Source organism: Sus scrofa, chromosome 14 (genome assembly GCF_000003025.6).
Source record: "Sus scrofa isolate TJ Tabasco breed Duroc chromosome 14, Sscrofa11.1, whole genome shotgun sequence".
Lineage (NCBI taxonomy): Eukaryota > Metazoa > Chordata > Mammalia > Artiodactyla > Suidae > Sus > Sus scrofa.
The window spans coordinates 135,663,011-135,688,961 of NC_010456.5; the positions used below are offsets into that span (position 1 = coordinate 135,663,011).

At 45.7% G+C, this 25,951-nt stretch overlaps 1 protein-coding gene across 3 annotated transcripts in view; it reads right to left on the reverse strand.

Annotated features, from left to right (window-relative positions):
* Positions 1-19,134, reverse strand: part of ADAM12 (ADAM metallopeptidase domain 12) — a 379,957-nt gene extending 360,823 nt beyond the window's left edge. Inside the window, exon 1 of one of the 3 annotated variants that reach the window (XM_021072593.1) lies at positions 16,960-17,409. In XM_021072593.1, coding sequence (XP_020928252.1) covers positions 16,960-17,047 — 88 coding nt within the window. In that variant the 5' untranslated portion in view covers positions 17,048-17,409. Of the gene's footprint in view, positions 1-16,959; positions 17,418-18,909 lie in introns of those variants that run through there. The other 2 variants (XM_021072591.1, XM_021072592.1) reach the window with 2 other exon arrangements.

Genomic DNA, 25,951 nt, shown 5'->3' on the forward strand with positions numbered 1-25,951 from the left:
AGTGTGTGGCGGCCTTGTTTCCCAGCTGTTCTCATTTTGCCTCAGCCAGAGGGAGATGGGAACAGCTAATGGCTGCACCCCCAAAGCCCGGCTTGGCCCCATCATCAGCACATCTCACCCCCGCAGCTGCCAAGGCAGAGACTAACATGCCAGCAAGAAAGCAGCTGACCAGCTTTGCTGACCAAGTGTTCGGAGGAGTGTTGGAAGCTGAGACTCTGGGTACCAAGTGGCTTTGGCCCGTCTGCACATCTTCAGGGTGCACTCACTCCCCGTGCCCGGAGGCTGTGTCTTCCTCGCCATCATATCCTTCGCCCCTGGCACAAATCTAGGATTACAGCAGGCCAGTGTGCCGACTCGGAGAATCAAAGAATCGATGGTGAGGACTTACTTCCAGTTCTGAAAGCATGGTGGTGAACTGAACTGACGCAGAAAGCAACTCTTCCCGCTGCAAAGACATAAAAATGCTAAATAAAGTGTGACATTTTTATAGTGCATACATCACGAACTAGAAAGAAAGAAAAGGAAATTACCAGGATCCATAAATAAAAAAGGAATTCATGGCCAGAGCACCCGGCCAATGCCATGGAAATCTAGGAGACCGAGCAGATACAGGCCTTCGGTGCGGGAGCTGTAATTCTCATGACAGGAGGTATGAACTGGAAGACACAGATGCAAAACTGGAGCTGGAGTCCTTGCAGAAAGCCTGGATTCTTCAGGACAGCCCTGCCCAAGTGCAAGGAGCTAGAAACGCTCTTCCCAATGCCCCAGGGAAACTGCAAAGTGGCTCCGTGCACCCAGACGGCCTGTGAGAATCAGGCAGCCTTCCGAGAGAAATCCAAACTTTGTGCCTTCTCCATGTGGGTGGGGAGACCAAAATTACAATAACCCTGTGGTGTGAGATTCCCAAGATGAGAAATTCGTATAAAAACTGAGCTCAGAGGAGTAAAAAGCCCTTGAAACACACATATCACAAGTAAAACTCTGCTCTACTGGACTTTTTCACAAGGCACGTTGTGTGCCGAGGGCTCTCATGAAGGGAAAAAGCTGGAAATGAGTTCACAATGTCAAATTTCAAGGCATTAGAAGAAGTCGTTTATGATGGTACAGATTTGCACCCTCAGAACTAGAGACAACAGGATACTCTAAAAGGGATAACAGCACGCACATCCAAATGTTTTAAAAACAGAAGAAAACATAGAAAACATCATGGAAGATAGTAAAAGGACATTATTTTTAAAGACCTGTCTGGCTTAAAAAGGAACAAAATAAAGCTTCTATAAACGACAAAGGCACTGGACATTTCAAAGTCCACAACCTATTTAAATAGCAATGTAGACACAGCTCAAGAGAGAATTACAAGGAGTTCCTGGTGGCTCCGTGGGCTAAGGATCCGGTGTTGTCACTGCTGTGGCTCTGGTTACTGCTGTGGCATGGATTCAGTCCCTGGCCTAGGAACTGTTCCATGCCAGGGGTGCAAGCCAAAAGAGAGAGAGTTAGATTTGGAGATGAAATCCAGAACATAAAGCAGGATGATAAAGAGACAAGAGAAGTTAAAAACAGTTGAATGATAAGATCCAATTCCACATAAAAAAGTTCCAAGGGAGATAATAGTGAAAATACAGACAAGACAGAATTGAAGAGATAAATGACTAAGACGTTTCTACAGTTGATTGGATTCAAGAAGCAAAGCAAGGCTAGATATACATAAATTAAAAATGAATCCATACCAAAAACTGATAATAAAACTACAGAAGCACAACCAAAGGACAACCTTAAAAACAGCCAGAGCAAAAGGCAGATTTAGTGCAAAAGAGCCATTATTAAAGACTCCTCAACAGGGACAGTGGCCAGGACACCATAGCCAAGATCTGCAAAGGGACAGCAACTGTCAAGCTGGAATTCTACACATAGCTAAGATTTAAGAAAAAGAGAAAACAAGCACGGTCCAGGCAAACAAATACAGAGAATTTGCTCTTCATAGACCGTCAATGCAATACAACTTTGATGAGTCACAAACTGAATTCGGGAGGCAGAAGAGCTCAGCAAGAAACCACGATGGTGGGGGGAGGCGCTGGTTATACTAGATACATCAAAATAAACCTGCAATACCAAAAACAAAAGCAAACGACCACCCCGCCCTACTTTCTGATGAGAGATGACATCCAAAAGGGTAGACTAAAACACTGGACACCAGTAATAATAAGTGCAAGGGGCCAGGAAAGACCTGGAAGCATTTTTCAGCCAGTGGGGGTGTTTGGGAGGTGGCCAGAGTCCTTGGCTACCTTTAGGTTCTGTTACCAGGAGTACAACGTTCACAATTTAACAGCACTGGAGCTCTTGCTTTGGCACGACGGGATCAGCCCTGGGATGCGGGTTAGACCCCCGGCCTGGCACTGTGGGTTAAGGATCCAGCGTTGCCACAGCTGTGGCTTAGTTCGAGGCTGCAAATCAGATCTGACCCCTGGCCCGGGAACGCCATATGCCATGGCAGGGAGGCAAAAAATAATTAACAGTACTGCTAAATTGTGGAAACCAGATATATAACCTCTGAAATAACAGAGCTGGGAAGCAGCAGGTGTAAATGTTCATCAATACGATAGGAGACAGGAAAGAAGGCGTCAAAAATAGCAAAATATACTGAATTTTAGTAAATAGAGAACAAAACCGAAGAAGAGATGAGAAATATCAAAGGTCATGGATGAGATGGGACATGTGAATTAGTAGGCTGCAATTACAAAGTTTTTAAATCCAAGCATATTTTGTTTATTGTAGACACATGTGAAATATAATGACACGGAAAATTCAAAAGGGGACAGGAAAAGGTATACCAGAAAAATATTAACCCAAAGAACAGTGACATAGTAATATTTGTCTCAGACACATCTGAAGTTATACACAGTTCAATGGACCCAAAAACTTGGCTCAAAATGTATAATGCAAAAATTGACAGAATTACAAGGAGAAATGGAAAAGCCATGATTATACTAGATTCTTAAAATGTCTCTTAGAAATAGGAGCTCCTGTAGTGGCGCAGAAGAAACGAATCCGACTAGGAACCATGAGGTTGTGGGTTCGATCCCTGGCCTCGCTCAGTGGGTTATGGATCTGGTGTTGCCGTGAGCTGTGGTGTAGGTCACATATGCAGCTCAGACCTGGCATTGCTGTGACTGTGCGTAGGCTGGTGGCTACAGCTCCGATTGGACCCCTAGCCTGGGAACCTCCAGATGCTGCAGGTGCGGCCCTAAAAAGACAAAAGACAAAAAAAAAAAAATTAAAATCTCTCTTAAAACTATTGAACAAGAAATGTGAGTCATGACAGAAGCTATGAGATCAGTTAACAAGTCGACATATCTAGAACTTTATACGCCACCCTCAGAGTACATACACTATTTTTAAACACACACCTAATCTTCATAAAAATTAGCTATGTATTAGCTCATAAAGAAAATAGCAAATATATGAGTCAATGGCGCACAGTGCATGTCCTCGGACACTGTGCATTAAAATCAATAATCAATAGCAAAGTTAATTACCCTCACTCAAACTTTTGAACAGTAAAACACACATCCCCTCACACACACACCCCCCCATCAAAACATGTGTCTAGATACCTCAGCGTTCCAAACATCCTCAAGCAAAGTTATAGCCTATTTTGGCCTGGATGATAACCCCAAACCAAGAGCCGTAACGGGAGGGAAGAGGTCAGCTTTTGTGGATATAATAGGAGAATGGTTGAAAATGAAAGTGCTTCCAAAAGAAGTGAGGAAGAGAATTCCAGCATAAACACCAAGGACGAAGAAGAATGGGACACACATTAATGACAGGGAAATCAAAAATAAAAGGTCAACAAAAGAAGAATGCCACAACATTATTTCAGAACGAAAGCGATCATATGAAGAGCACTATATAACCACTGGGGAGAGCGAGTCAGCTGTCAGGTTTCAGACGAAAAACCCACCACATCCTGAGGTTATTAAGACAAGTTTTAACAACTGCTAAGGAAAAAGGTAACCCCTTATATATCTAAGCTTTTATTTACAGAAAAACATGTAAATAAAGCTCCCTAACTCACTTCATGAGACTAGTAGCAAAGCTGTGAAATGAAAACTAAACACAGATATTTGGAAAAAAAGAAAATGAGACACTAAGAGTGGTTAGAACATGGTCCTGGGGCTAAAATCCTAAAGAAAATTTTAGTACATGGGATCCACCTTTGCATTTTAAAAATGCACCCAAATCATGGAGGATTTATTCTAAGAATCCAAGGATGATTTAACAACATAAAAATCTGTTCGTATAACTCATTACACTAATAACAGAATAGAGGAGGTGGTGGTGGGGAACCTGACAAATGAACAAGTGATCATACCAGCAGATGCTGAGAAAAAGTTTTGTTTCATTTTGTTTTGTCTTTTTAGGGCCACACCTGCAGCATATGGACGTTCCCAGGCTAGGGGTCGCATCAGAGCTACAGCTGCCGGCCTCCACCACAGCTACAGCCACCTGGGATCCGAGCTGTGTCTGCGACCTACACCACAGCTCACGGCGATGCCAGATCCAAGCTGCATCTGTGACCTACAGCGCAGCTCATGGCAATGCCGGAACCTAAACCCACTGAGCGAGGCCAGGGATCACACCCACATCCTCATGGATACTAGTCGGATTTGTTGCTGCTGAGCCACAACAGGAACTCCGAGAAAGTTTTTTTTTTTTTTCATTAAATAACCATGTATATATGTTGAAAACATTTTAGTAAACTAGCAGTACAGAGAAATGCTCTTACTTTAGATTAAAAGATGCATCTAACAAAATTTTGCAGTAAACATCCTAATCAATGATGAAAATATTCTCATTAAAGTGAAGAGGAAAAAACTCAAGGACATTCCCAATCACCACTTTTGTTTATCCCTGTAAGGGAGGTGCTAGCCAATGAAAGAAAAGAAATGAAAGTGGTGGAATGCCTGACAACTATAAAGGAATGAGCAAAAAGTACCATCATCTTCAGATGACAATTCTCTTAGAATGTCTATGAAGTTAGTCATGAAGCCATTAGAACTAATAAAAATCAAGCATGGTTACTGAATTCAAAGTCCAAGTGCAGAAATGAGTAACATTCATTTACACTGAAAGAGAAAACATCAATTAGAACTTTCTAAAAGGATTTAATTCCCCAGATAATACAAGACTAGCCACAAGCTGGTGCTTGCCGAAGCTGAATAACAGACACAAGAATGTTCATTATACCAGTCTGTCTACTTTTGCATATGTTTAGAATTTTCCATGATCCAATTTTTATTTTATTTTATATTATTACTATTATTGGCTACATCCACGGCATGTCTAAGTTCCCCAGCCAGGGATCGAAGCACAGCCACAGCAACAACACAACCAGATCCTTAACCCACTGAGCCACCAGGGAACTCCTAGCATTTTTTAATTTTAAAAATACTGAAGCCATTCATAATAATAACAACTCTAGTAGGTAGTTAGAGTACCTTGAAATATATCTTAGATATGGAAGAACTTCAGAGAGAATTTTTTTAACTTACTGAATACTATTAAGAAAAACATATAAAGAAACGGCCATGTTTATGGCAAAAAGCTCTGATGCCATGAGAATGTCAGTTCTGCCCAAATTGACCTATAAGTTCCCACTGAGGATTCTGAAGAGTTTAGCAAGGAGATTCTACAGTTCATAGGTGATACTAATTTTCAAGAATACTCAAGAACATTTTAAAGGAGAGGAAGGGAGAGGGGCAGGAGAAATTACCTTTTTGAGCCCCCCACATGGGCCAGGCCTGTTCAGAGCACCTCTCATGTATCATCTTATTTAATCTTCCCCACACCGCCAGGGGTGCAGATACTATCATTACCATGTCACAGAGAAACTGGAGGAAAAAGAGAGAGTGTAATTTGACTGAGTTTAGGGTGACCAGCCATCATGGTTTGCCCAGCACTGACGGTCCTGAAAGGTGAGATTTTCAGGATGGTTTATCACCTTCCCAAGGTCACACAAGGTCATAGGTGGCAGAGCGGATATGCAAATGCTGGCACACTGACCCCAGTGTCTGCTCTTTAGACCACTATATATCGACCAATCTAAACACATCAGGCTCATTATATTACAGGATGCTGAAATTGGTATGATACTGGAAATAGGATAAAGCAACAGTCCACCAGAACAAGAAATCCAGAAGCATATCTGTCTAAACTTAGTGTTTATCAGGATGCAAGGATTCAATAAATGTTACGAGGATGGTTGGTATCTTATCTCTATGGGGAAACAATAGAACATACCCTCACACAACAAATAAAAAATAAATTCCAGTTATACCAAAAGTGAAGAGCCAAGACTTAAAATTTAGAAGAAATGATAAACATCTCTTTTGGAGCTCAGGAAAGAGACAAGGATTTCTTAAAACAAACTTAGAGAGAAAAATGGGCAAATGATACGTGACCCAAAGAAGAAACACAGAGAAACATATACACACATTAAGAAGAGTCTTAAAGTCTCTAGCAATCAGGAAAATACCAATAAAAACAATGAGATGTTTCACATCCGGCTTGGCAACCTTAAAAAGTTTGAAAATACTGGAGTTCCCACTGTGGCTCAGCGGTAACGAACCTGACTAGTATTCATGAGGACGCAGGTTTGATCCCTAGCCCCACTCAGTGGGTGAAGGATCCTGAGTTGCAGTGGCTGTGGCGTGGTCTGGCAGCTGCAGTCTGGTTCCGCCCCTAGTTTGGGAACTTCCATATGCTGCAGTAGAGCCCTAAAAAAGAAAATAAAAGTTTGAAAATTCCAGGTATTGGCAAAACCGTGGACAACCAGAACTCTCTGACGAGTAGGCACGTAAACTTGGACAACCAGTTTAGAAAGCGATGTAGCAACATACATCAAAGTAGAAAACTGGCTTACTCTACCACCTAATAATTCTGTCAGAGATTCCCTAGAGCTCACGTCTACATATGTGGGGACAGGTACAGGTATCCTTGTACCCGTGCAATGGCAAAAAGTAGGGGGAAACAGATACTTATCAATACAGGAATGTACAATGTATGGTTTATCCGCTCGATTAAAAGGAATGAAGTAAGCACACATATCAATATGAACAAATCTCTGCAAATACACTGATTGAAAACAAAATGAGTTGCAGAAGACTACCATACATAGTAGGGAACCATTTAATATTTTAATACAGAATCATAATGTTTAATACAGAGATAACATCAAATATTGATTAAGGAGCTATATACACATAAACACACTACACACACATACACACATATCTACAACCCACCTACCAATTTCAGGGTGGAGGTTGTCTTTGCAAAAAAGGATGAAGAATTTGATGGCTGGAGAGAATGGGGAATGGTTACAAATAATCGTTAAATCTTACATCTTTTCTTTTCTTTCAATTTCTTCATGGCTCATGGCATACGAAGTTCCCAGGTCAGGGACTGAATACGAGCCACAGCTGTAACCTACACCACAGCCTCAGCAACACTGGATCCTTTACCTCACTATGCCAGGCTGGGCATCGAACCCACACCTCCACAGTGACCCAGGCCAATGCAGTCAGATTCTTAACCCACTGTGCCATGGCGGGAACTCCAACACTTTACATCTTTGAATTGTAAAATTCCGAAGCATCTATAGTCAATCTGGTTGCCAAGAATGAGATGTATAGCTTATTCTACATCCTTTATTCAAGTTACAATATTTCGCATTTTATGCATGAATGGATAACGGGGCCAGAATTCTTTGTCGTGACCTTTTGCATGCTCATATCTCAAATCACACCGAAATCAGCTGAAGAAATTATGTGAGTTGAGCAATTTTGCTTAGCATGCCTCATTTCAGGAATACATGTATTCCATCGAGCAGAGTGCAGCTGCTTTCTAAGACATTACATAGACTCAGCGTCCTAATGCAGGCTCCCAAGAACACCACCAAAACACCCAGGATGTAAGAGAGCAAAACCAGGTTCTCAGATGACATTCAGAGGCCTGTGAACATAGACCTCATGGCAAATGCTACAGTCCTATCCCAGCTTTCATGACAAATATAGCAAAACACAAAACGAGGAATCTTTTGGTCAAACTGCAGGCCCGTATCCCTGATGCCCTAGCAAGGGAAGACATGGCCGAGGATGGATCAACAGTTCTAGGCATGGATCATCTGAAAGGACTGGGGAGGCCAACGCTTCCAGGAGCAGCATTGATGGGTGGACAGATGTAAGGTTCAGAATCAGTCCAGTGAGGCTGCCCAATTTTTTAAGCAGTTGCCTAGTAACTGAGCTCTTTGTGTCACCCTGGGGTGACCTGAAAGCTTAAAGGATAAAAAAAAATATCATTATGATGCTGAATTATTTGGCCTCTCCATCTCATCCATCTACTGGAGGCAAGGGATACTGGACCTTAAATAAAGCCCAAGGAAGCAGAATGAAGAATTTGCCGGACCAAGTATGAGGGCTGAAATGGCAGCCCGTCAGGAAGCATGCTATTCCAGGGGCACAAGTCAACCAGCAAAGGAAAAAAAGTTTATTGGAACGGCATTATCATTCTGTTCAAAAGCAAATCACATGACAATGCTATAGACATTATGCCTATTCCAAAGATGGAATATACCGATCCCAAAAGGTTCACCACGGCCTGGCTAATACCTGGTCCCCATCATGAGAGAGCCTAGAGATGGCCCTGCTTCCACCACTTAGTGACACTCCAACATCCAAAGCTGTGGTTTCTTCCCCTGCAGCATGAGAGCAATAACAGACCCAATAGCAAGGTTCTTCCTCAAGGACCGAAGAGAAAGTGCAGGCCAATATCTTGCCACAGCCCCTGACATCAAAGCATGCAATAGCTGCCTTTTTAAGTAACCATGTGCTGGTGTGAAAACTAGGTTTAACAAAATACTAAACAACACACATAAAGAAACAGCCACTACAAATGCACAGACACTGTTTCCCAAAACATTCTGTCTAGATTTTATCAACTTCACTTTCTCAAACCCAGAGAGCTGATAATTAAAGAACTGTATACACCACAGAGCTGTTTCAAACACCTTTCAGTGGGCGTGCAGCCAAAGGAATACAGGGCTAACATGTGGTACAGAAGAAACATCTGAAAATGTTTCTCACACCTGTCTTTATAAATCATAGATACCATAGGAACGATTTGAGCTTAAAAAGGCCCCTGGAACATACTCTGATACAAAAATGAAAAAAAAAAAAAAACTCTTTGCAACTGTAATGAGTTCATTACAGAATCATCTACACCAGAAAAAAAAAAATATGCTTAGCTCCTTTAGATTATGTAGTTGCATGTCTTAAAAAAAAATTTACAGTTTCCACAGCTGCAACATCTATCTAATTAGGTATATGCTAACTTTGAGTATTTATAGATTTTAAAAGAAAGTTGTGCAACATTTTAAAATGGATGTAATTTTTGTTTCCATAAGGAAGGAATAGAAAGAGCCAAATGACAAGTGAGAGGGGAAAAAAAAAACATGTCAATATGTAGAGTGTGGTATTAAAGCATTAGTTCACTTTTACATGCACACAGCAGACCCACAGACATTCAGCTGAAACACTACAATATAAATAAGAATCATATAATAATAAAAACAAAGAACTGGAGGAAATAACAACAGGTGAGAGAAAGCAACAAGACTTTGGCAGAAGGTAGACGAGTAGTTACCTACTCAGCAGAGGAAAGAGAGATGGAAGCATGTTGCTTGGAGAGGAGGGAAGCCATGAAGAAGACACAGAAAAACCTTGGAAAGTTTGGGGAACGGGAGGTACTGGGCACCTTTCATGGTCAGCACAGGCTGGGCTGAAAGACTGTCCGAGGAAAAGTTAGAGCTGTAGGTTCCTTGCAAAGCCAGCATGGCCAGGTAACTGCTCCTCCACTTCATCAGACAGGAGATGAATTTTCTGGAGACACTGGAGCAGAGAACTTCTGTACACAGGGACCCCAGGCAGAACTGAGAGAGTGAGGAAGTGGTAGCAAACGGTCAGTGCTAGACCAAACAATCCCAAAATTTATATGGAACCATAAAAACCCAGAATTGCCAAAATAGTCCTGATGGGAAAAAAAAAAAAAAAAAAGACAAGCAGGAGGCATAACTCTCCCAGACTTCAGGTAATATTACAAAGCTACAATCATCGAGACAGTGTGGCACTGGTACCAAAACAGACATACAGACCAATGGAACAGAATAGAGAACCCAAAATAAACCCAGACACCTACAGTCAATTAATCTTCAACAAAGGAGGCAAGAATATAAAATGGGAAATGGCACTCTCTTCAGCAAGCGGTGCTGGGAAAACTGGACAGCTGTATGCAAATCAATGAAACTAGAACACACCCTCATACCATGCACAAGAATAAATTCAAAATGGCTTAAAGATTTAAACATAAGACAAGATGCCATCAAACTCCTAGAAGAGAACATAGGCAAAACATTCTCTGACATCAACTGTACAAATGTTTACTTAGGTAAGTCTCCCAAGGCAATGGAAATAAAAACAAAAATTAACCAATAGGACCTAATCAAACTTACAAGCTTTTGCACAGCAAAGGAAACCATAAAAAAAAAAAGACAACCTATGGAATGGGGAAAAAAATAACTATCAACAATGCAACCAACAAGGGCTTAATCTCCAAAATACACAAACAACTCCTACAACTCAACAACAAAAAAGTAAACAACCCAATTGAAAAACAGGCAGAAAACCTAAACAGACATCTCTCCAAAGAAGATAGATGGATGGCCAACATCCATCCATGTGTCATCCATCCAATGGATGGATGCTCATCATCACTAATTACCAGAGAAATGCAAATCAAAACCGCAATGAAGTAACACCTCACACCGGTCAGAATGGCCATCATTAATAAGTCTACAAATAACAAATGCTAGAGAAGGTGTGAAGAAAAGGGAACCCTCCTACATTGTTGGTGGGAATGCAAATTGGTACAACCACTATGGAAAACAGTATGGAAGGTCCTCAGAAAACTAAATATAGAACTACCATATGATCCAGCAATCCACTCCTGGACATATATCAGGACAAAACTTTCACTGAAAAAGATACATGCACCCGTATGTTCATTGCAGCATATTCACAATAGCCAAGACATGGAAAAACCTAAATGTCCATCAACAGCTGAATGGATTAAGAAGATGTAGTATATATACACAATGGAATACTACTCAGCTATAAAAAAGAACAAAATAATGCCATTTGCAGCAACATGGATGGAACTAGAGACTCTCATACTAAATGAAGTGAGTCAGAAAGAGAAAGACAAATACCATAGGATATCACTTATATCTGAAATCCAATATATGCCACAAACGAACCTTCCCACAGAAAAGAAAATCATGAACTTGGGGAACAGACTTGTGGTTGCCAAGGGGGAGGAGGGGGGAGTGGGATGGACTGGGAGTTTAGAGGTTTGTAGATGCAAGCTATTACATTTACAATGGATAAGCAATGAGGTCCTGCTGTACAGCACAGAGAATTATATCCAATCATTTGGGATAGAACATGATAAAAGATAATATGAGAAAAAGAACGTGTGTGGTCAACTTTGCTGTACACCAGAAATTTATAAAATATTGTAAATCAACTATAATAAAAAAATTAAAAGAAAAACAAGCAGGAGTTCCCATCGTGACTCAGCAGAAACAAATCTGACTAGTATCCATGAGGACATAGGTTCGATATGTTCCAATTTGACCCCTAGCCTGGAAACCTTCATGGGTTCCCATGTGTGCAGCCCTAAAAAGACAAAAAAAAAAAAAAAAAGGCAAAGCACTCTCATGGGTGAGCCACATCCACCTTAACTCTATTCCCATCTCAGCTCACAGGCTCTATAACCAGGCTTACATCCTCAGCAGGAGGCTGTAAAATTCTTCTTGGGGGAAGCTGACCAGCCTAAGACATAGTCAGCGATGTATGGAAGTTCCCTCAAGAAAATGAGTCAACCAGCTTTGAAGCACACAGAAGTTTCAATCCACTTTTTAGTGTCTCATTATTAACTATAAACAGACGCTGGAAAACAGGCATCTAAAGAAAGTCAGAAACTATAACAAAGGGCAGTGGGCTTGGGGGGAGGGATCAACAATGAGAATAAAGTGACCGCACTGATGTTTCAAAATTAAAAAGTCATCCATGCCAAGAGGCCATAGAAATCCTGCATCCATCATTTTAAAAAGAACAGACCCTTATAAAAAAAAAAAAAAAAAAAAAGAAACATTCATAGAAGAAGAAACATTTTGGAAATTAAATGTATAGTAGAAGAAATAAACAACTTGAATAGCAGGGTTGGAAAATGAAATTAAACTCTCCCAGGGGAGTTCCCATTATAGCACAGCAGACACAAACCCAACTAGTATCCATGAGAATGCGGGTTTGATCCCTGACCTCGCTCAGTGGGTTAAGGATCTGGTGTTGCCATGAGCTGTGGTGTAGGTTGCAAGCTCAGCTTGGATCTCGCATTGCTGCGGCTGTGGTGTAGGCTGGCAGCTGCAGCTCCGATTCCATCCTGAGCCTGGGAACCTCCATATGCCACAGGTGCAGCACTAAGAAAGAAAAAGAAAAGAAAAAGAAAGTAAACGCTCCCAGAAAATAGAACAAAATAAAAGAGATGAAAAATAGAGAAGGCAATTATTAGAGGATACTTTAAGGAAGCTAGGACTTCGAGCTAATAGCAGTTTCAGAAAAAGCATGAAAAAAAGAGTGAGGAAGAAGTCAGTGAAGAAATAATAAAAGAAAGTACATTAGAACTTTACAGCACGAATTTTCAAATGGAAAGGGACCCACGGAGTTCCCAGCACAACTTCTAAGAAGAACTTAGCTAAAGCACATCATCAAGGGGCTTTCCTGGTGGTGCAGTGGGTTAAGGACCTGGCATTATCACCGCTGTTGCTAAGGCTGCAGCTATGGCATGGGTTCGGTCCCTGGCCCAGGAACCTCTGCATGCCATGGGTGCAACCAAAAAATAAAAATAAAAATAATGAAGCACATCATTATGAAATGTAAAAACGCCAGGGATTAAGAGAAGATGACAAAAGCTTTGAGAAAGAAAACAGGCTACACTGAAAGGATTAATAACACTATGCTATCAATTTCCCAAGCAGCAACAGGCATAGAGACAGTGAAGAAATGAACGCCTTACAAAATAATAAGAAAATATGATTTCCATCTTGAAATTTTATCCCTAGATAAACTAGCAATCAAAGATGATATATATATGTGTGTGTGTATATATCAAATCATCTTATATATATGTATATATATCAAAGGTGACATATATTGGTCATTTGCATGTGTGTGTGTGTGTGTATATATATACATTTGCATGCAAGATGTAGCAGACACACGTTTTAACCTTCTTTCTTACTCACAGAACTCTGCTTTGATTGAAACACCAATGTGTGCAATTAAAAATATTTACTTTTCTATTTTCCTATGCAGTATGCAGGGGCCCTCTGCCACCGTCTAGGCAAGAGAAAATCTGCTACAAAGGTTTCTCAAAATAGTCTTATTTTCCCAATAAAATTTATTTGGCTGACTCTGCCTTTTGCCTCTTCTGCCTTTTGCAGTAGCCCAGAATGCAGATACAGTGCCAAGATGTACAGCGGCCATCATAAGACCGCGAGGCAGTAAGCACGAAAGCAAAAGCCAGCATGTAAGCATGGCAGAGATAAGCAAGAGTACAAGCCCAGGTTCCTGCAGTATCACTGACCTGCTACATCAGCTGCTGCACTGCTTACTTCACAAATGCTTGTATGTAAAATTTAAAAAATTGCTGTAGTCAGTTTTCCTGTTGTGCAGTGGAAAATATTTAAGCATTCCTAACAAGTTATCAAAAAATGTTATCTACCACATGTCCTCCTCAGGAAGTTACTAGAAGATGTGCTCCACAAAAATAAGAAATAAAATATTAGAAAAAGAAAAGGAAAGAAAGAAAGGGAGGGAGGGAGGGAAGGAGGAAGGGAAGGAAGGAAGGAAGGAAGGAAGGAAGGAAGGGTGGGTGGGTGTTCAGAAAACAGATGATCCCACACAGGAAAGATGAAGAAGAGTTCCTAGTATTTTAGTATTAGGCTATAGTCCTGAGACAACTGCGGAAATGCGTGCCTAAAAAGTAACCGGTTTATACTGGAACAGCAAGATAAAGGTCTCCAAGGGAGATAATGCCAAGAAAAAAATAAATAATAGATTACCTGAGGTGCTTGATCATACTGAAAGGAGTTTACTAATTCTCCCAGAGAGTTTGGAGGTCGAGTAGGTATTGGTACGTGGAGGAGGGGGACAGCAAAACAAACAAACAAAAAAACACAAAGCAATTGTTAACTCCAGGCAAAACAAAAAGTTGAAAGAGGGATGAAATGGAATTACAGAACACTGTGTGGCTCAAATGTAAACGGTATTTGTTTCATGGTGCAAACATTAAATATTGGTTTTTTTAAAATTATGGCAAAATATTATATTGGAAAGCTGGAAAGAAGAGAAGCCAGTGTGGCTGGAGCAGAGTGAGCAAGGGGGAGAATGGTAAGAAGAGAGATGATAGAGGAAAACAGACAATGGGTTATCCAGAGGTTTGGATTTTCTTAAGAGCCAAAGAAAGCCACCCGGGAGTCTTAAACAGGAAACGAGTGTGCTCCAACTCATGATTGAAACTGATGACTTTGGCTGTGGTGCTGGGAAGAGTACATTGTGCAGGGACAAGAGGGGAAGCCAGCAGATGAGTTAGGAGGCTACTCACAAGGGATGAGAGGCTTCTGCAGAAGAGATCAAAAGAAGGGGGGGGGAGTGGCCGGGCTTGGGGCAGGCATGCTCTGAGATGAGAAGAAGTGGGGAGAAGGGAATGTACTTTGGAGGTTGGTGGCTTATGGAGGAAAAAGGGAGACTTGGGGATGCCTTTCTATGTGTTTGCATGAGGCATCTGGAAAAGGCAGAGGACTTTATTACTGGGTGAGGAAGATGGGACAGCGGGCGGAGAATAGATTCAGGAGTGGGAGGTCTTGAGATCCAAGGTTCTGCTTGGGGCCTGTTAGGGCTGAGATGCCACTGAAGGGCAGAGGCACCTAGTAGGCAATTGTTCTGGGACTCATGGTGACGCACAGAGAGACAAACCCCCAAATATGCTCTGCCTTCAACAAGTAGTAATTACTCCCTTTCTCTTGCCAATGCGAAGAAATGTTTCATTGTATGTTTGGATGTTTAGACAACTTCAATGCTGTGATTTGGGGCACTGATTGATTTGACTCGATACTGAGAATCCAAGGATAAACAAGCAATGAATCCTGGGATGTCACAGCATGTAACCCATTCTAAATGTTTAGGCTTAACTGGTTTTCTATTTTGAGTCATAGCTAACCTAAGGAAAAACTCTACCAACGCTGCAGTCTGAAAATAATAAAAAGTCCTTCCTCCATGAAATAATTTCCCACTATTACCCTGATTTAGTAAACATTTTCTTCCAAAAAAAAAAGGACTGTCCATGTTCAGTGGACTTTTGTTTATGTGTACAGAACATGTGCCAAGATAAGGACCACCTCAGGCACACTTTGAGATTCTGTTTCAGGTCTTTAAAAGTTCTTTCTCAATAAATATCCAAAAGGACCAATTAGTACAAAAGTCTTTCAAAACATTTTTGGCTACTTTTATTTTCACTTGAAGGTCATGGGAGTATTTAACTAAACAATCAGCAGTATTCTTTCTTGGCTTTCTTTTTACTTCTTCCTTGCTTTGAGCAATCCTTTTATTTAATCATTAATTCCCAAATTGGTTTTCATTGCCATTGTGTGCATTTAAGGAGAGCTGGGTTTTAGCCACATTACAGTAGATGCGGTGGGGGTGGAGGGTAGCGGTGGCAACTGCAAAATTAAACGTACCATAAGTATTGAGGCCAGTTGTTGAAAAATAAATGCCTGTTATATAGAATCATAGAAACTTAGAGCTGGAGGCCAAGTCTTTCATTGATAGGCCGACAGCGCCTCCAGCGGCAGAAAGACGATGGCGGCGACCAGCAGAAACTTCCGAATTTTTAAAAAGGCACCTGCTGTTTAAGTTCTCATTATGCAAAAAGATCCACAGGTGCCCACTTTTAAGGAGCTACAACTCGGGAAAATCTAGATCTCTAAAACAGCTATAATAGCCGCACTCCAGCTTAACTTGGAAGTGAGCTGTCGCTTTACACAAGATTGATTTAAGCGAGTATTTAGCCAAGAAACTGACAGAGTGGCGGAAGATAAATTCTGCTCAAGTTTGGCCGCTACTGACAACTAGGGAGCGATCCGGAATTAGAAAAAGCGAGAAAGAGAACTTGAAGAAGTAGGCAAATAGTCTCTTTTTAAAATGGAGACCGCTGTGGAATGCAGCAGGCACACCTGCGGAGACGAGGACGGCTCACCTGCGTGGCGACTGTGCGCCTCCCCAAGTGTATCCGAGGCGGGGGAACAGGGAAGGAAAGGAAACCTCACTGAGCGTTGACCCAGAGTCTGGGATAGGGAGGGCGACTCACTAAGGGACAGGGTAAGATGACCCGACGCACACGGTCCCAGGCGACACGTGTAACTGTCAAGATAGAGACACCCTGGCAAACGATCCCCGAGGGGGAGGACGCGCAAGAGCAGCGCGCAGGCTGTGCCACCCGGCCACGCGCTGGCGGCTTCCGGACCCCCAGCCAAATGCTCCCCCCGCCCCGGCCCGGGAACTGGCACCCGGGGGCGGGGGTCCTCTCGGAGCCGGGAGACCGAGCCGCCGGGCTCCGCCGCTGCGCCCCGGCGCGCAGCTTCCCGGGGCAGACCCGCCACTCGCGTCCCCCCTCCCACCTCCCCGCTCCCGGGGCGGCGCGACGTGCCCCAGAGGGCGAGTCCCCAGCTGGCAGGCGGGAGGGGAGAGCGGGGGACCGGCAGGGAGCCGCCTGGGCCCGGCGACTTACCTCGGGCCGCGCGCGGCGCGAGCAGAGCCCCGGCCAGGGCGAGCAGGAGGGCGCGGGCGGGGGGCGCGGGCGGCGGGCGTGCTGCCATCGTCGCCGGCCTTCAGTGCAGCAGCTCTCGGGCCGGGCGGCGGGCGCTGCACCATCCCACGCGGGCGCCGAGCGGGGGCCGGGCGTCGCGACCCGAGGGATTTCCTGCTGCAGGGAGGCAACTCCGAAGCCCTCGCGCAGCGCCCGGCCGCCGAGGAGCTCGCCTAGGCTTTCATTTTTTTAAAAAAGTTTTCCCCGGCGTGTCTGTGTGCGTGTGCGCGCGCGCGCTGTTCTGGCACGAGCCAGCCTTGACCGTTGCAATAAAAGAGCAAACTGTCCGAGTTGGCCCGGGGACGAGGAAGATCGTTAGGGAGAGAAGGCAGGCCTGTGAAATGGATCCACGGCCAACAGTCACCGTTCTCATTACCACGGAACAAATTATCGTCTCCCCCGCAGCCCCGCCCGCCGGCGGCGTCCCGCGGGTCCTAGAGACCGCTCAGGGTCCCCGCCAGGGTCCCGCCCAGAGCCGGCGCTCGCTCGCCCACCCCCGGGGCGGCTCGGTGCCGGGCGCCTCCCGGGCCGCGCGCCCCGGCTGCACAGACGTGGCTTGGTGGCAGCGCGGGCGCCGGGAGCGCACACATCCCCGCCCCGGGATGATGTGGCCGCGGGGCCCGGGCGCCCGGCTGCCAAGAGCACACGCGGCTGCAGCGTCCAGCTTTCCAGTCTGAGGCTGGAAAGGATGAGTCGGCTGCTCGCTCCCGGCTCGCCTGGAACCCGCGAGAGACGCGGGGAGCCCGTCTGCAACGTCCCCGGGGCCGGTCCCCTAAGCCCCCAAATGGACATCTCGTGCCGGAGAATCCCCTTGGCGTCGCAGGCACGCGACGTCTGGGCATTCCGCTCTCGAGGCTTTAGGTTTTACGTGGATGGCTTGGCTCACGTTTCTCTTCCGTGGCAGGGCGCCAAAGTGGGGTGCACGGCGATGTTTCCCAAACTTCCCTGAGCGTGAGAACCATCGGGGCTTGTCAGTTAAAAATACAGACTCCCAGGCGGTCTCCCACGGCTCTGAAATGCACCTCTCCAGGCCCAGGCCAGGAGCCAGGGGAGCGCTGGGGGTCTGGGAAACGCCAGTGAGGTGAAGGGAGGGCCTTGCTTCCCCTCCTCTGTCGCAGAGACTTAATAGGAGGGCTTTGTTTGTTTGTTTAATGTTTTCATTATACATGGTTTTCAGTGTTCTGTCAATTTTCTGCTGTACATACAGCGTGTTGACCCGGTTACACATACATGTGTAGATTCATCAGAAGTATCAGACACAGTCCCCAGTGCTATTCAGCAGGATCTCATTGCCCATCCATTCCAAAGGCAACAGTCTGTATCCATTAACCCCAACAGGACCTGCCCTCTCAGAGGCCATCTGGAGCCTCTGGGAGGGGCTACCCACTACAGGAGCTGGATGGAGCAAGGGTGGGTGGCCCCAACCCTGGCCACCTAGTGGAACCCCAAGGGCTACCTAGATTATAACCCCTCCCCCAGGTTACCTTAGAAGCACCAGCCACAGATGGAGCCTGAACAGTGTGCCAAGCCCCAGGTGGCCCTGGTGGCCCCAGTGTGCAGCAGGAAGGAGAGAGGTCCACCTTCACAAGGCCTGTGACCTCCCACCCATTTCCAGCCAGAGCCCCAGCCTTGGAGGAAACTCCTTCCTCAGCACCTCTTTCTGGAAAGCCCATCTTCTCCTTCCCACCCCCGGGTTTCCACAGTGTTCCCAACAACCAGGGCAAGCCAAGTGCAGGCCTTTTGTGAAAAACACAAAAGTCAGAGGGTCTGCCCCCACTCCCACCCCACCCCCCATGCCTGGACATCTCAAGCCTCCATCTGGGAGCCAGGCCTGTATCCAAGCCCCAGTTTAGATCCAGCCCGACTACTCACCGCTCCGCCTGTCCTTTCTTTGTTCATTCATTCACCCCATCAGCGATTTGAGATTCAGGAGACCGAGCTAATGAGAAATGCCCCCTGCCCGTCAAAGACTTTTCTGTCCCGGAGGACAAACTGATAAATCGTGGCCATTGACTGTGTGAGCTGGTGACTGAGCCTCTTTAATAATCATCAGGTTGTCTGTTTACTGCTGCCTGGTTTACTACCGACTTCATATAATCTGAGTTTTGTGCTAAAGGGCTTCCCAAGCATGAGTCCACTTAAAAAATCCTGAAGACACTACGGATGAGGAAATTGCAGCGTCTAAAGGTTAAGCGGTTTTCCTGTGGTCACAGGGCTTAGAAGTAGGTCAGAGCCCACACCAGATCTATTTGCAGACACAGCCTGTGTCCTTAACTCTGATTTCCAGGCTTCAGGTTCAGCATCTGTTAAGTGAAAGTAAAATACAAGCCTCCCAGGTGGTAGCAAGGATTAAACGAGCTAATACAACGCCTCCCCAGCCCGTGGGATTCCTGATGCTTCGTAAGGATTCAAATCCCTTGGCACCTGCACGGGAGATTCTTAGCGAGGCCTGGACAGGGCAGTTTTAGCAAGTCCTAGGTGGTTCTGATGCCTGTGTTCCATAGAACTTTCAGAAACACAGCGCTGAGAGAATTTTAAATTGTTTCCTTGGAGGTCAAGGGGGAAAACTCACTTAAGGATGAGTCTAGCTGTGGCTTCTTGAATCTGTCCGACTGGTTAAGTCTGTTTATTCACAATGGATCTAATATGTGCTCTACACTGGTCGGGGGGAGGTTCTACCCTTTCTCTCCTAATGGGCCACTACTTTCTGCCCATTATTATTTAGTCTTGGCTATAGAAGTCCTTTTTTTTTTTCCCCAAACCTGGAAGTTGCAAAACACTCTCCAAAGGGCTAACTATGGCCCTAAGAGTGTCCTTGGTTTGGTTTTGACTGAATAAAACCAAACAGCCAGTGCAGGGCGGGGGGAAAGAAAGATAGGGAAGAAAATCCTATCCACCAGCCCTGCTTTCTCAAACTTCTTCTAATCCACCATCTCCAGGATGCAAGAAGCCTGGGCTGATTTTTTTCAAGACCGGACACTCCCCAGGAAGGGCCAGCTAGGCAGACAGCGAAGCTTATGTCCACAGATGGTTGGCCTTTGGAGGGGAACTCTGCCTTCCCGTTCACAGGAAATAGAAGCTGACCCGGCATTCAGTCCTGGATTGTTAGGTAATGGTATGGGGTCAGAGGCCAGGATCTGCTCATTAAAATTTCAGATAGATGGCTTGTTGTCCCTTCCTCTCCAGAAGAATTGACCTTTGCAATACCGTTTCCTGTGTGCTATTTTTGCTCCACAGCCTGGGCATTCACAATGAACAGGGCGCTTATTTCTTACCCAGTCTCCTTTGAGTACAAGCAGATGAAAAATGGAGGCAAATTTGCCTAAGCCCGGGTTTGACAGGCAGCTTCCCCTGACTTCTACAGTAAAGGAAGGGTCAGCCTCCTCGCCCCTTGGCCTATTGATGGAGTTTCAGACACAGGCTCAGAAAACAGCTTTTATCTACCCAAGCACAGTTCCCAAGGCTTGCTGCAAAAGTAAACAAACACAATCGGCCATGATTAAGATTCTTGGAAATCGTGGTTAATTCTGTCTCCTGGGGAGATTGAAACTCATGATCCTCTCAGCCTCTGATAACATGAGGTCCACTTTTGTTTTCTCGGGTCTTCTCACTTCAAGAGTCCAGAAACTTCCTTCACCTCCAGAAACTTGTTCTCAAGGAGCCTCCTCTAGGCAGATTAACCCTTCTTGGCTTCGCTGCTTCCATTATTGCCTAGAAGTGGTCCCTTGGTAGCCCATCCAAATACCAGCGAAAGACTGCTCTTGGGACTCATGGATGCTCCTGCTGGAAGGGCCATGGACGGTCACTTAGGCTAGCTGCCCCATCCACACTTATCTGTGTCACCGTCAGCTGACCATCCATCCTCCCCTTACTGCTGCCATGGTGAGGAACTCACACCCCCTCCAAGAGAGCCCATTCTAGGTCCACCAAGTGATTGACAACACTCAGGAGGAAAACAGCCCCCCGCCCCCCCCCCACCCGCCTGCACTGGTCTCTCCTCTTCCGCCATCACCAGGGCAGGCTGAATGAGAGGACAGGACTTGGAGAAAAGCAAACAGAACTTCAAAACCCAAGACGAACTCACAGCAAGAATGACCAAAGTTTGGATATCCTCCTTCATTCAAGAAACAAAGGTTAATCTCCTTCCCTTTTCACATGGGCTGGGCTTAGAGACACATTCTAATAAATGAAATAGGACCAAAGTGACCGTGTGTGAGTTCTGAGACGGGTCGTGACAAGCATGAGTGACCCAGGTCACTCATTCTGGGGAAACCAGCTACCCTTGGGGGAGGACTCTCAGGCAACCCAAGGGGGGAGAACTGAAGTGATAAACTGAGGTCTCCTGACATCACCCAATCAGTGCACCATCTTGGAAGGGGATCTTCCAGCCCTGGTCAAGTTTCCAGAGGAGGGCAGCCCATCTGACCGCAGCCTCCAGAGAGACCCTGATGTAGACCCATCCAGCTGAACGGCTCTGAATCCCGGAGCCACAGAACCTGCATGAGATAATGAATTTTGGTTGTCTTGAGCCACTAGTTTGGGGGGCAATTTGTTATGCAGCAATGGATGACTAATGCATATTGAATAGAACATTCCGTTACTACATTTTTTCCTAGCTTCTAAAGATTCCTAATAATTTCGGTATCAAGGGAACCTCCCTTCTTGTTTTTTGAGCTTTGAATAAAAGATAAAGATAGGGTGGCCATAGGTCCCAGTTTTGTCCCAGTTTAATTACGAACAGCATCCCCCATTCACTCTTACAAGTGTCCTGTTATCTTATCTGGATGAGTAGAGATAAGCATGTCTTTTGTGTGGTATTTTGGGGGCGGGGGGAGACAGTCACAGAAGCTTGGACCCACATCTTGGCTCTGTTCCTTCTATGACTGACAGCTGAATGAGTGACCAAAGTGACAGTGATGGCTAGCATACAAAGCGTGGCAACAGCTATGACAGCAAACTCTCCACGAGCGTGGAGTTTCACAAGTGTACTTGCACTGCATGGTTAGCCAGACCCGCAGGGATCCGACCGGAAGTGCCACTTCCGGAAGTTGGAAGACATTTTTCAGCAGGTGCGGAAGAACAGAACTTGCAGGCCTTTGCTGTTGAACAGATCATGAACACATCAATGAGGAAAGGTGGTGAAAGGTCACGCTTGCTCTCAGATGAAGAGACCTGCCAGGGGAAGCAAAGATGCTCAGGCCCAACCAGGCCGGCCCCTCACCTGTCATCTGAAAAGATGCAGGGGCTGCCAGAAGCCAGGAGAGCCGCAATGGGTGGGGGCTCTGGAGACAAGCCAGGGCCTCCACGTCTGCAGGGTTTCTCCGCAGAGAGGCCCGCCTCGTTGCCCAATACCTGCACGGCAGCCCATTCCAAGAGGGGTGTACGCTTATGAAGCCCTCCTTTACCTGATGGCTGCTGTGGCAAATCAGGCCACCTGCCTCGCATCCTGTGCTCTTGAAATTGGGGAATAGCTGGACAGCAGCCCATCTCCACGTACATGAATGGAGCTCCCATTTTGTCTTTACTGTTTCAGGCAAATCAACCCCAATTTCTTTAACTTGCCCCTTGGGTCCTATTCTCACTCTCTTCAATCATGTTTTTTGCTCTCTTTTGGATTCTCTCCAGTTTCTTGATTTCTCTTCAACGGTGGAGGCCAAATGTGGCCACGGAGCGCCAAGAAGGTTCTACACAGGCCTGAGGGAAGCGGGGAGCTGGTTTGCTGCATCCGTTTATTGGGGGACGGGGAGGGGGGTGTCTTTCTATAGTTGCAACTTTTAGCTCTTCTTTGGAGGCCTGGACTGGTTTCTCCTTTGGGACAAAGGACCCATTCTGGGTGGGTCTGGGGAGGCTGACTGCTCTAATATGCATGTGTTTGACCCTCCATCTGTCCATCCGTCCATCTGCCGGATGCAGCCTTCCTTCTTCACTGGAGCTGTTTCAGTCCACTTCCTGGATCTCAGCTTCCCATGCTTTTTTGTTTTTTTTTTTAAGGGCCACACCCAGGGCATATGGAGGTTCCCAGGCTAGGGGTCGAATCGGAGCGACAGCTGCCGGCCTACACCACAGCCACAGCAACTCAGGATCCGAGCTGCATCTGTGACCTACACTACAGCTCATGGTAAGGCCAGATCCTTAACCCACTGAGTGAGGCCAAGGATCAAACCTGCACCCTCATGAATGCTAGTCAGATTCCTTTCTGCTGAGCTATGACGGGAAGTCCTCCTATGCTTCTTTGATGGGTGCTTTCGGGCAGGGCTTCTGTCCCATTAACTCCTTGATGAACTCAGGCAGAAAAGCCAACTCCAGTCTCTAGGGCCTGGGGTCTGTTGTTCTGCCACCTGCATTAAGCTCTAGTCTGGGATCTGATGTCACTTTCATTTTTTCGCAGTTACCAAGCATTTGCCATTTTTCATCTCACCACCACATCCTGACTCAGCAGCTCGCCTGTTCCCATAAGTCTGCTTATCAGTGGGGAAAGCACACCACTGCCGGCCAGGGTTTAAACATCACCAGCATTCCTTCTCTCCAGTGCTCTTAAGCAATACTCACAAGCACCCTTCCAGCTCCCTTTGTCCTACGCCAGGCTGAAAGATAAAGAACTTGAGCAAACATCCCCAGGGCTCCTTCTGTGTCCTGTGCTGGCCCCTCTTTGCATGAGCCCCCATCTTGTGATGCAGAGAAGACCTGAAATCATGGTAATGGACAGCATCTGTCCTGCATCTGCTCCGCCCCGGTCTCTAGGACCTTGTCAGCCTTCATCAGAGTCTGTTAATGACACTTCTTTTAAAGGAGGAAACAGAGGCTCTGAAAAGTGACTTGCCCACAAATGCAGAACCTGCCAGTGGTCCAGCTGGGATGGACACTGGGTCTTTCTGACTCCACGGATCCTCCATCTCATTTCCTCCCTGCTGATTCTGGCCCCCAACTCAGGTCATGTCCTGCCAACCCCTCTTCTCGCTCTCTCTCAACCCCACCCTTCTAATGAGTGGGCAAGTCCTGTCTGTTCAACCTCAGAGATCCCTCCGTCTAACCCCTGCCCTTCTCCCTGGGCTCCAGGGATGGGGAATCACGGTATCTCCCCACAAGGACAGTCACAGCCTCGTGGAGCGGATTTGCTTTCATTCCACCTACTGCTACTGCATGAGAACGCATAACATGGGAAGCTGACCAGCCTCCCTGGGGCCTCATGCCTTGAGGAATACATCATGCTTCCTTCGTGGGATGCATAAGACTCTCTGGGATGTGACCACAGCCAGTGTTCCTAGCCTTGTCTTTCTCCCATGCTTGATGCACAGCCCCCCCCACGGGACTCTGTTCCACCTCTGCAGAGGGCTTGGCACCGCACGGTTTTCCATGTGCTTCTCTCGATGTCAGAATGTTCTTCTTTCCCTTTCCAGCACCTGATTCATTGTTCAAGGTCCAGAGAGGTGCCATGTCCCCTGGGTTGTCTTCTCTGTGACTCCAGAACAAAGGGAGACGTCCTCTTTTTGTTTGCCCTGTTCTGTGTACCCACTGCCAGCATCGGACTTACCACTTTGTGCTAGAATTATTGTATGCAAGTGTGCTAGAAGTGTTGGGTGCAAGTGTGCTAGAATTGCTGTGTGTGAGTGTGCCCTCCTTACCGACAAGGAGGCCCTTGGTGGCCGCCTCTCTGCTTGCTCGCTGTCACACCTGATATGCCGGTGCCCAGCCCAGAGCCTGGCGAAAAGGGACAGTGACAGCTGGTTGAGTGGATAAATGAACCAACGTGTGATCAGATTCCCACTTGAGTCTTTACGGCTTCTCTTCTCTATACAGCTTTCCAATCCAGGCTCAAGAACAGAGATTCCATGTGAGTCTATTTATCGCTGAGGTCTAAGAAGATAAGTAGACAATATTTCATTTCTTTCCCAAACCGTTCTCCCAGTAACTGCTGTAATCATTCCAGTTAAGGGCCGTTACCAACCATTGCAAATCAAGTTAGAGCTAGCAATCTGCACCAGGACGTGTTTTATTTTCCAAAATCTTCAATTTTTAAGTAAGTCTGTTACTTCTGATACTATTTTAAATTTAATAGAAATGAAAATAAATCTCCTTTAAAGCCCCAAACAACCTCAAACCGTGTTTTGTTCTGGTAATCAGACAATGGATAAGGATTGCGGTTCCTTGGAGATATTGCCAAAATGGAAAAAACAAATAAGAGCATGAGTCAGAATAATTTAAACCCAGAAATATGTGTCAGTAATAACTCAGTCACAGGGAAGAGACTGGGTCGCAAAATCAAATGTGATGGTTTGTTGTTGTTGTTTTTTTTAAAATCGTAATCTCCTACATTAGAGAGTCCCTTGCACCTGGTAGCGTGCCAAAAAAGCCTCACAAAACCTAGTGTTGGGAAATCAGAATCCTGCCCCATCAGGAAAATGCTGTCTCTCTTGGGGCAGGATGTAGACAGTCTCGTGTGCCATATGGAAAAATGAGCCACAGCGGTGAGGAAGCAACGTATCATTAAAGAGGAGACGGTTAAAGTGAGGTAAAAGCCATTCCTGCAGCCTAATCCTTTTAGGCCCCTTGCCAGCAGCGCAGAGGGAACGGCAGCATCTCTCGGGGTGGGAGTGATGGGGGATTGGATTCCATGTCCAACTGCATTGCATTGGAATACCAGAAGCATTACCCAGAAGTGTGGTTTTGCTATTCAAAGGCAGCCACTTCCCTACCTAAGCAGGGAAAAAATGTACCCTGCTCGTCCATCCTCAGGCGGCCTGTTGTCCCCAGCCAGCGCTGGGCTTCCTCGCCACCATCGTGCTTAAAACTGCCACCCTGGTCCCCTGGACCATCAACCGGGATCTCCATCCTGGAGGCGGCCATTGTGAAAAAGAGAACACGGGAGGTCAGTGACAGGACAACAGAGTATCTGGTGTCACCTCCCCTAAAACGG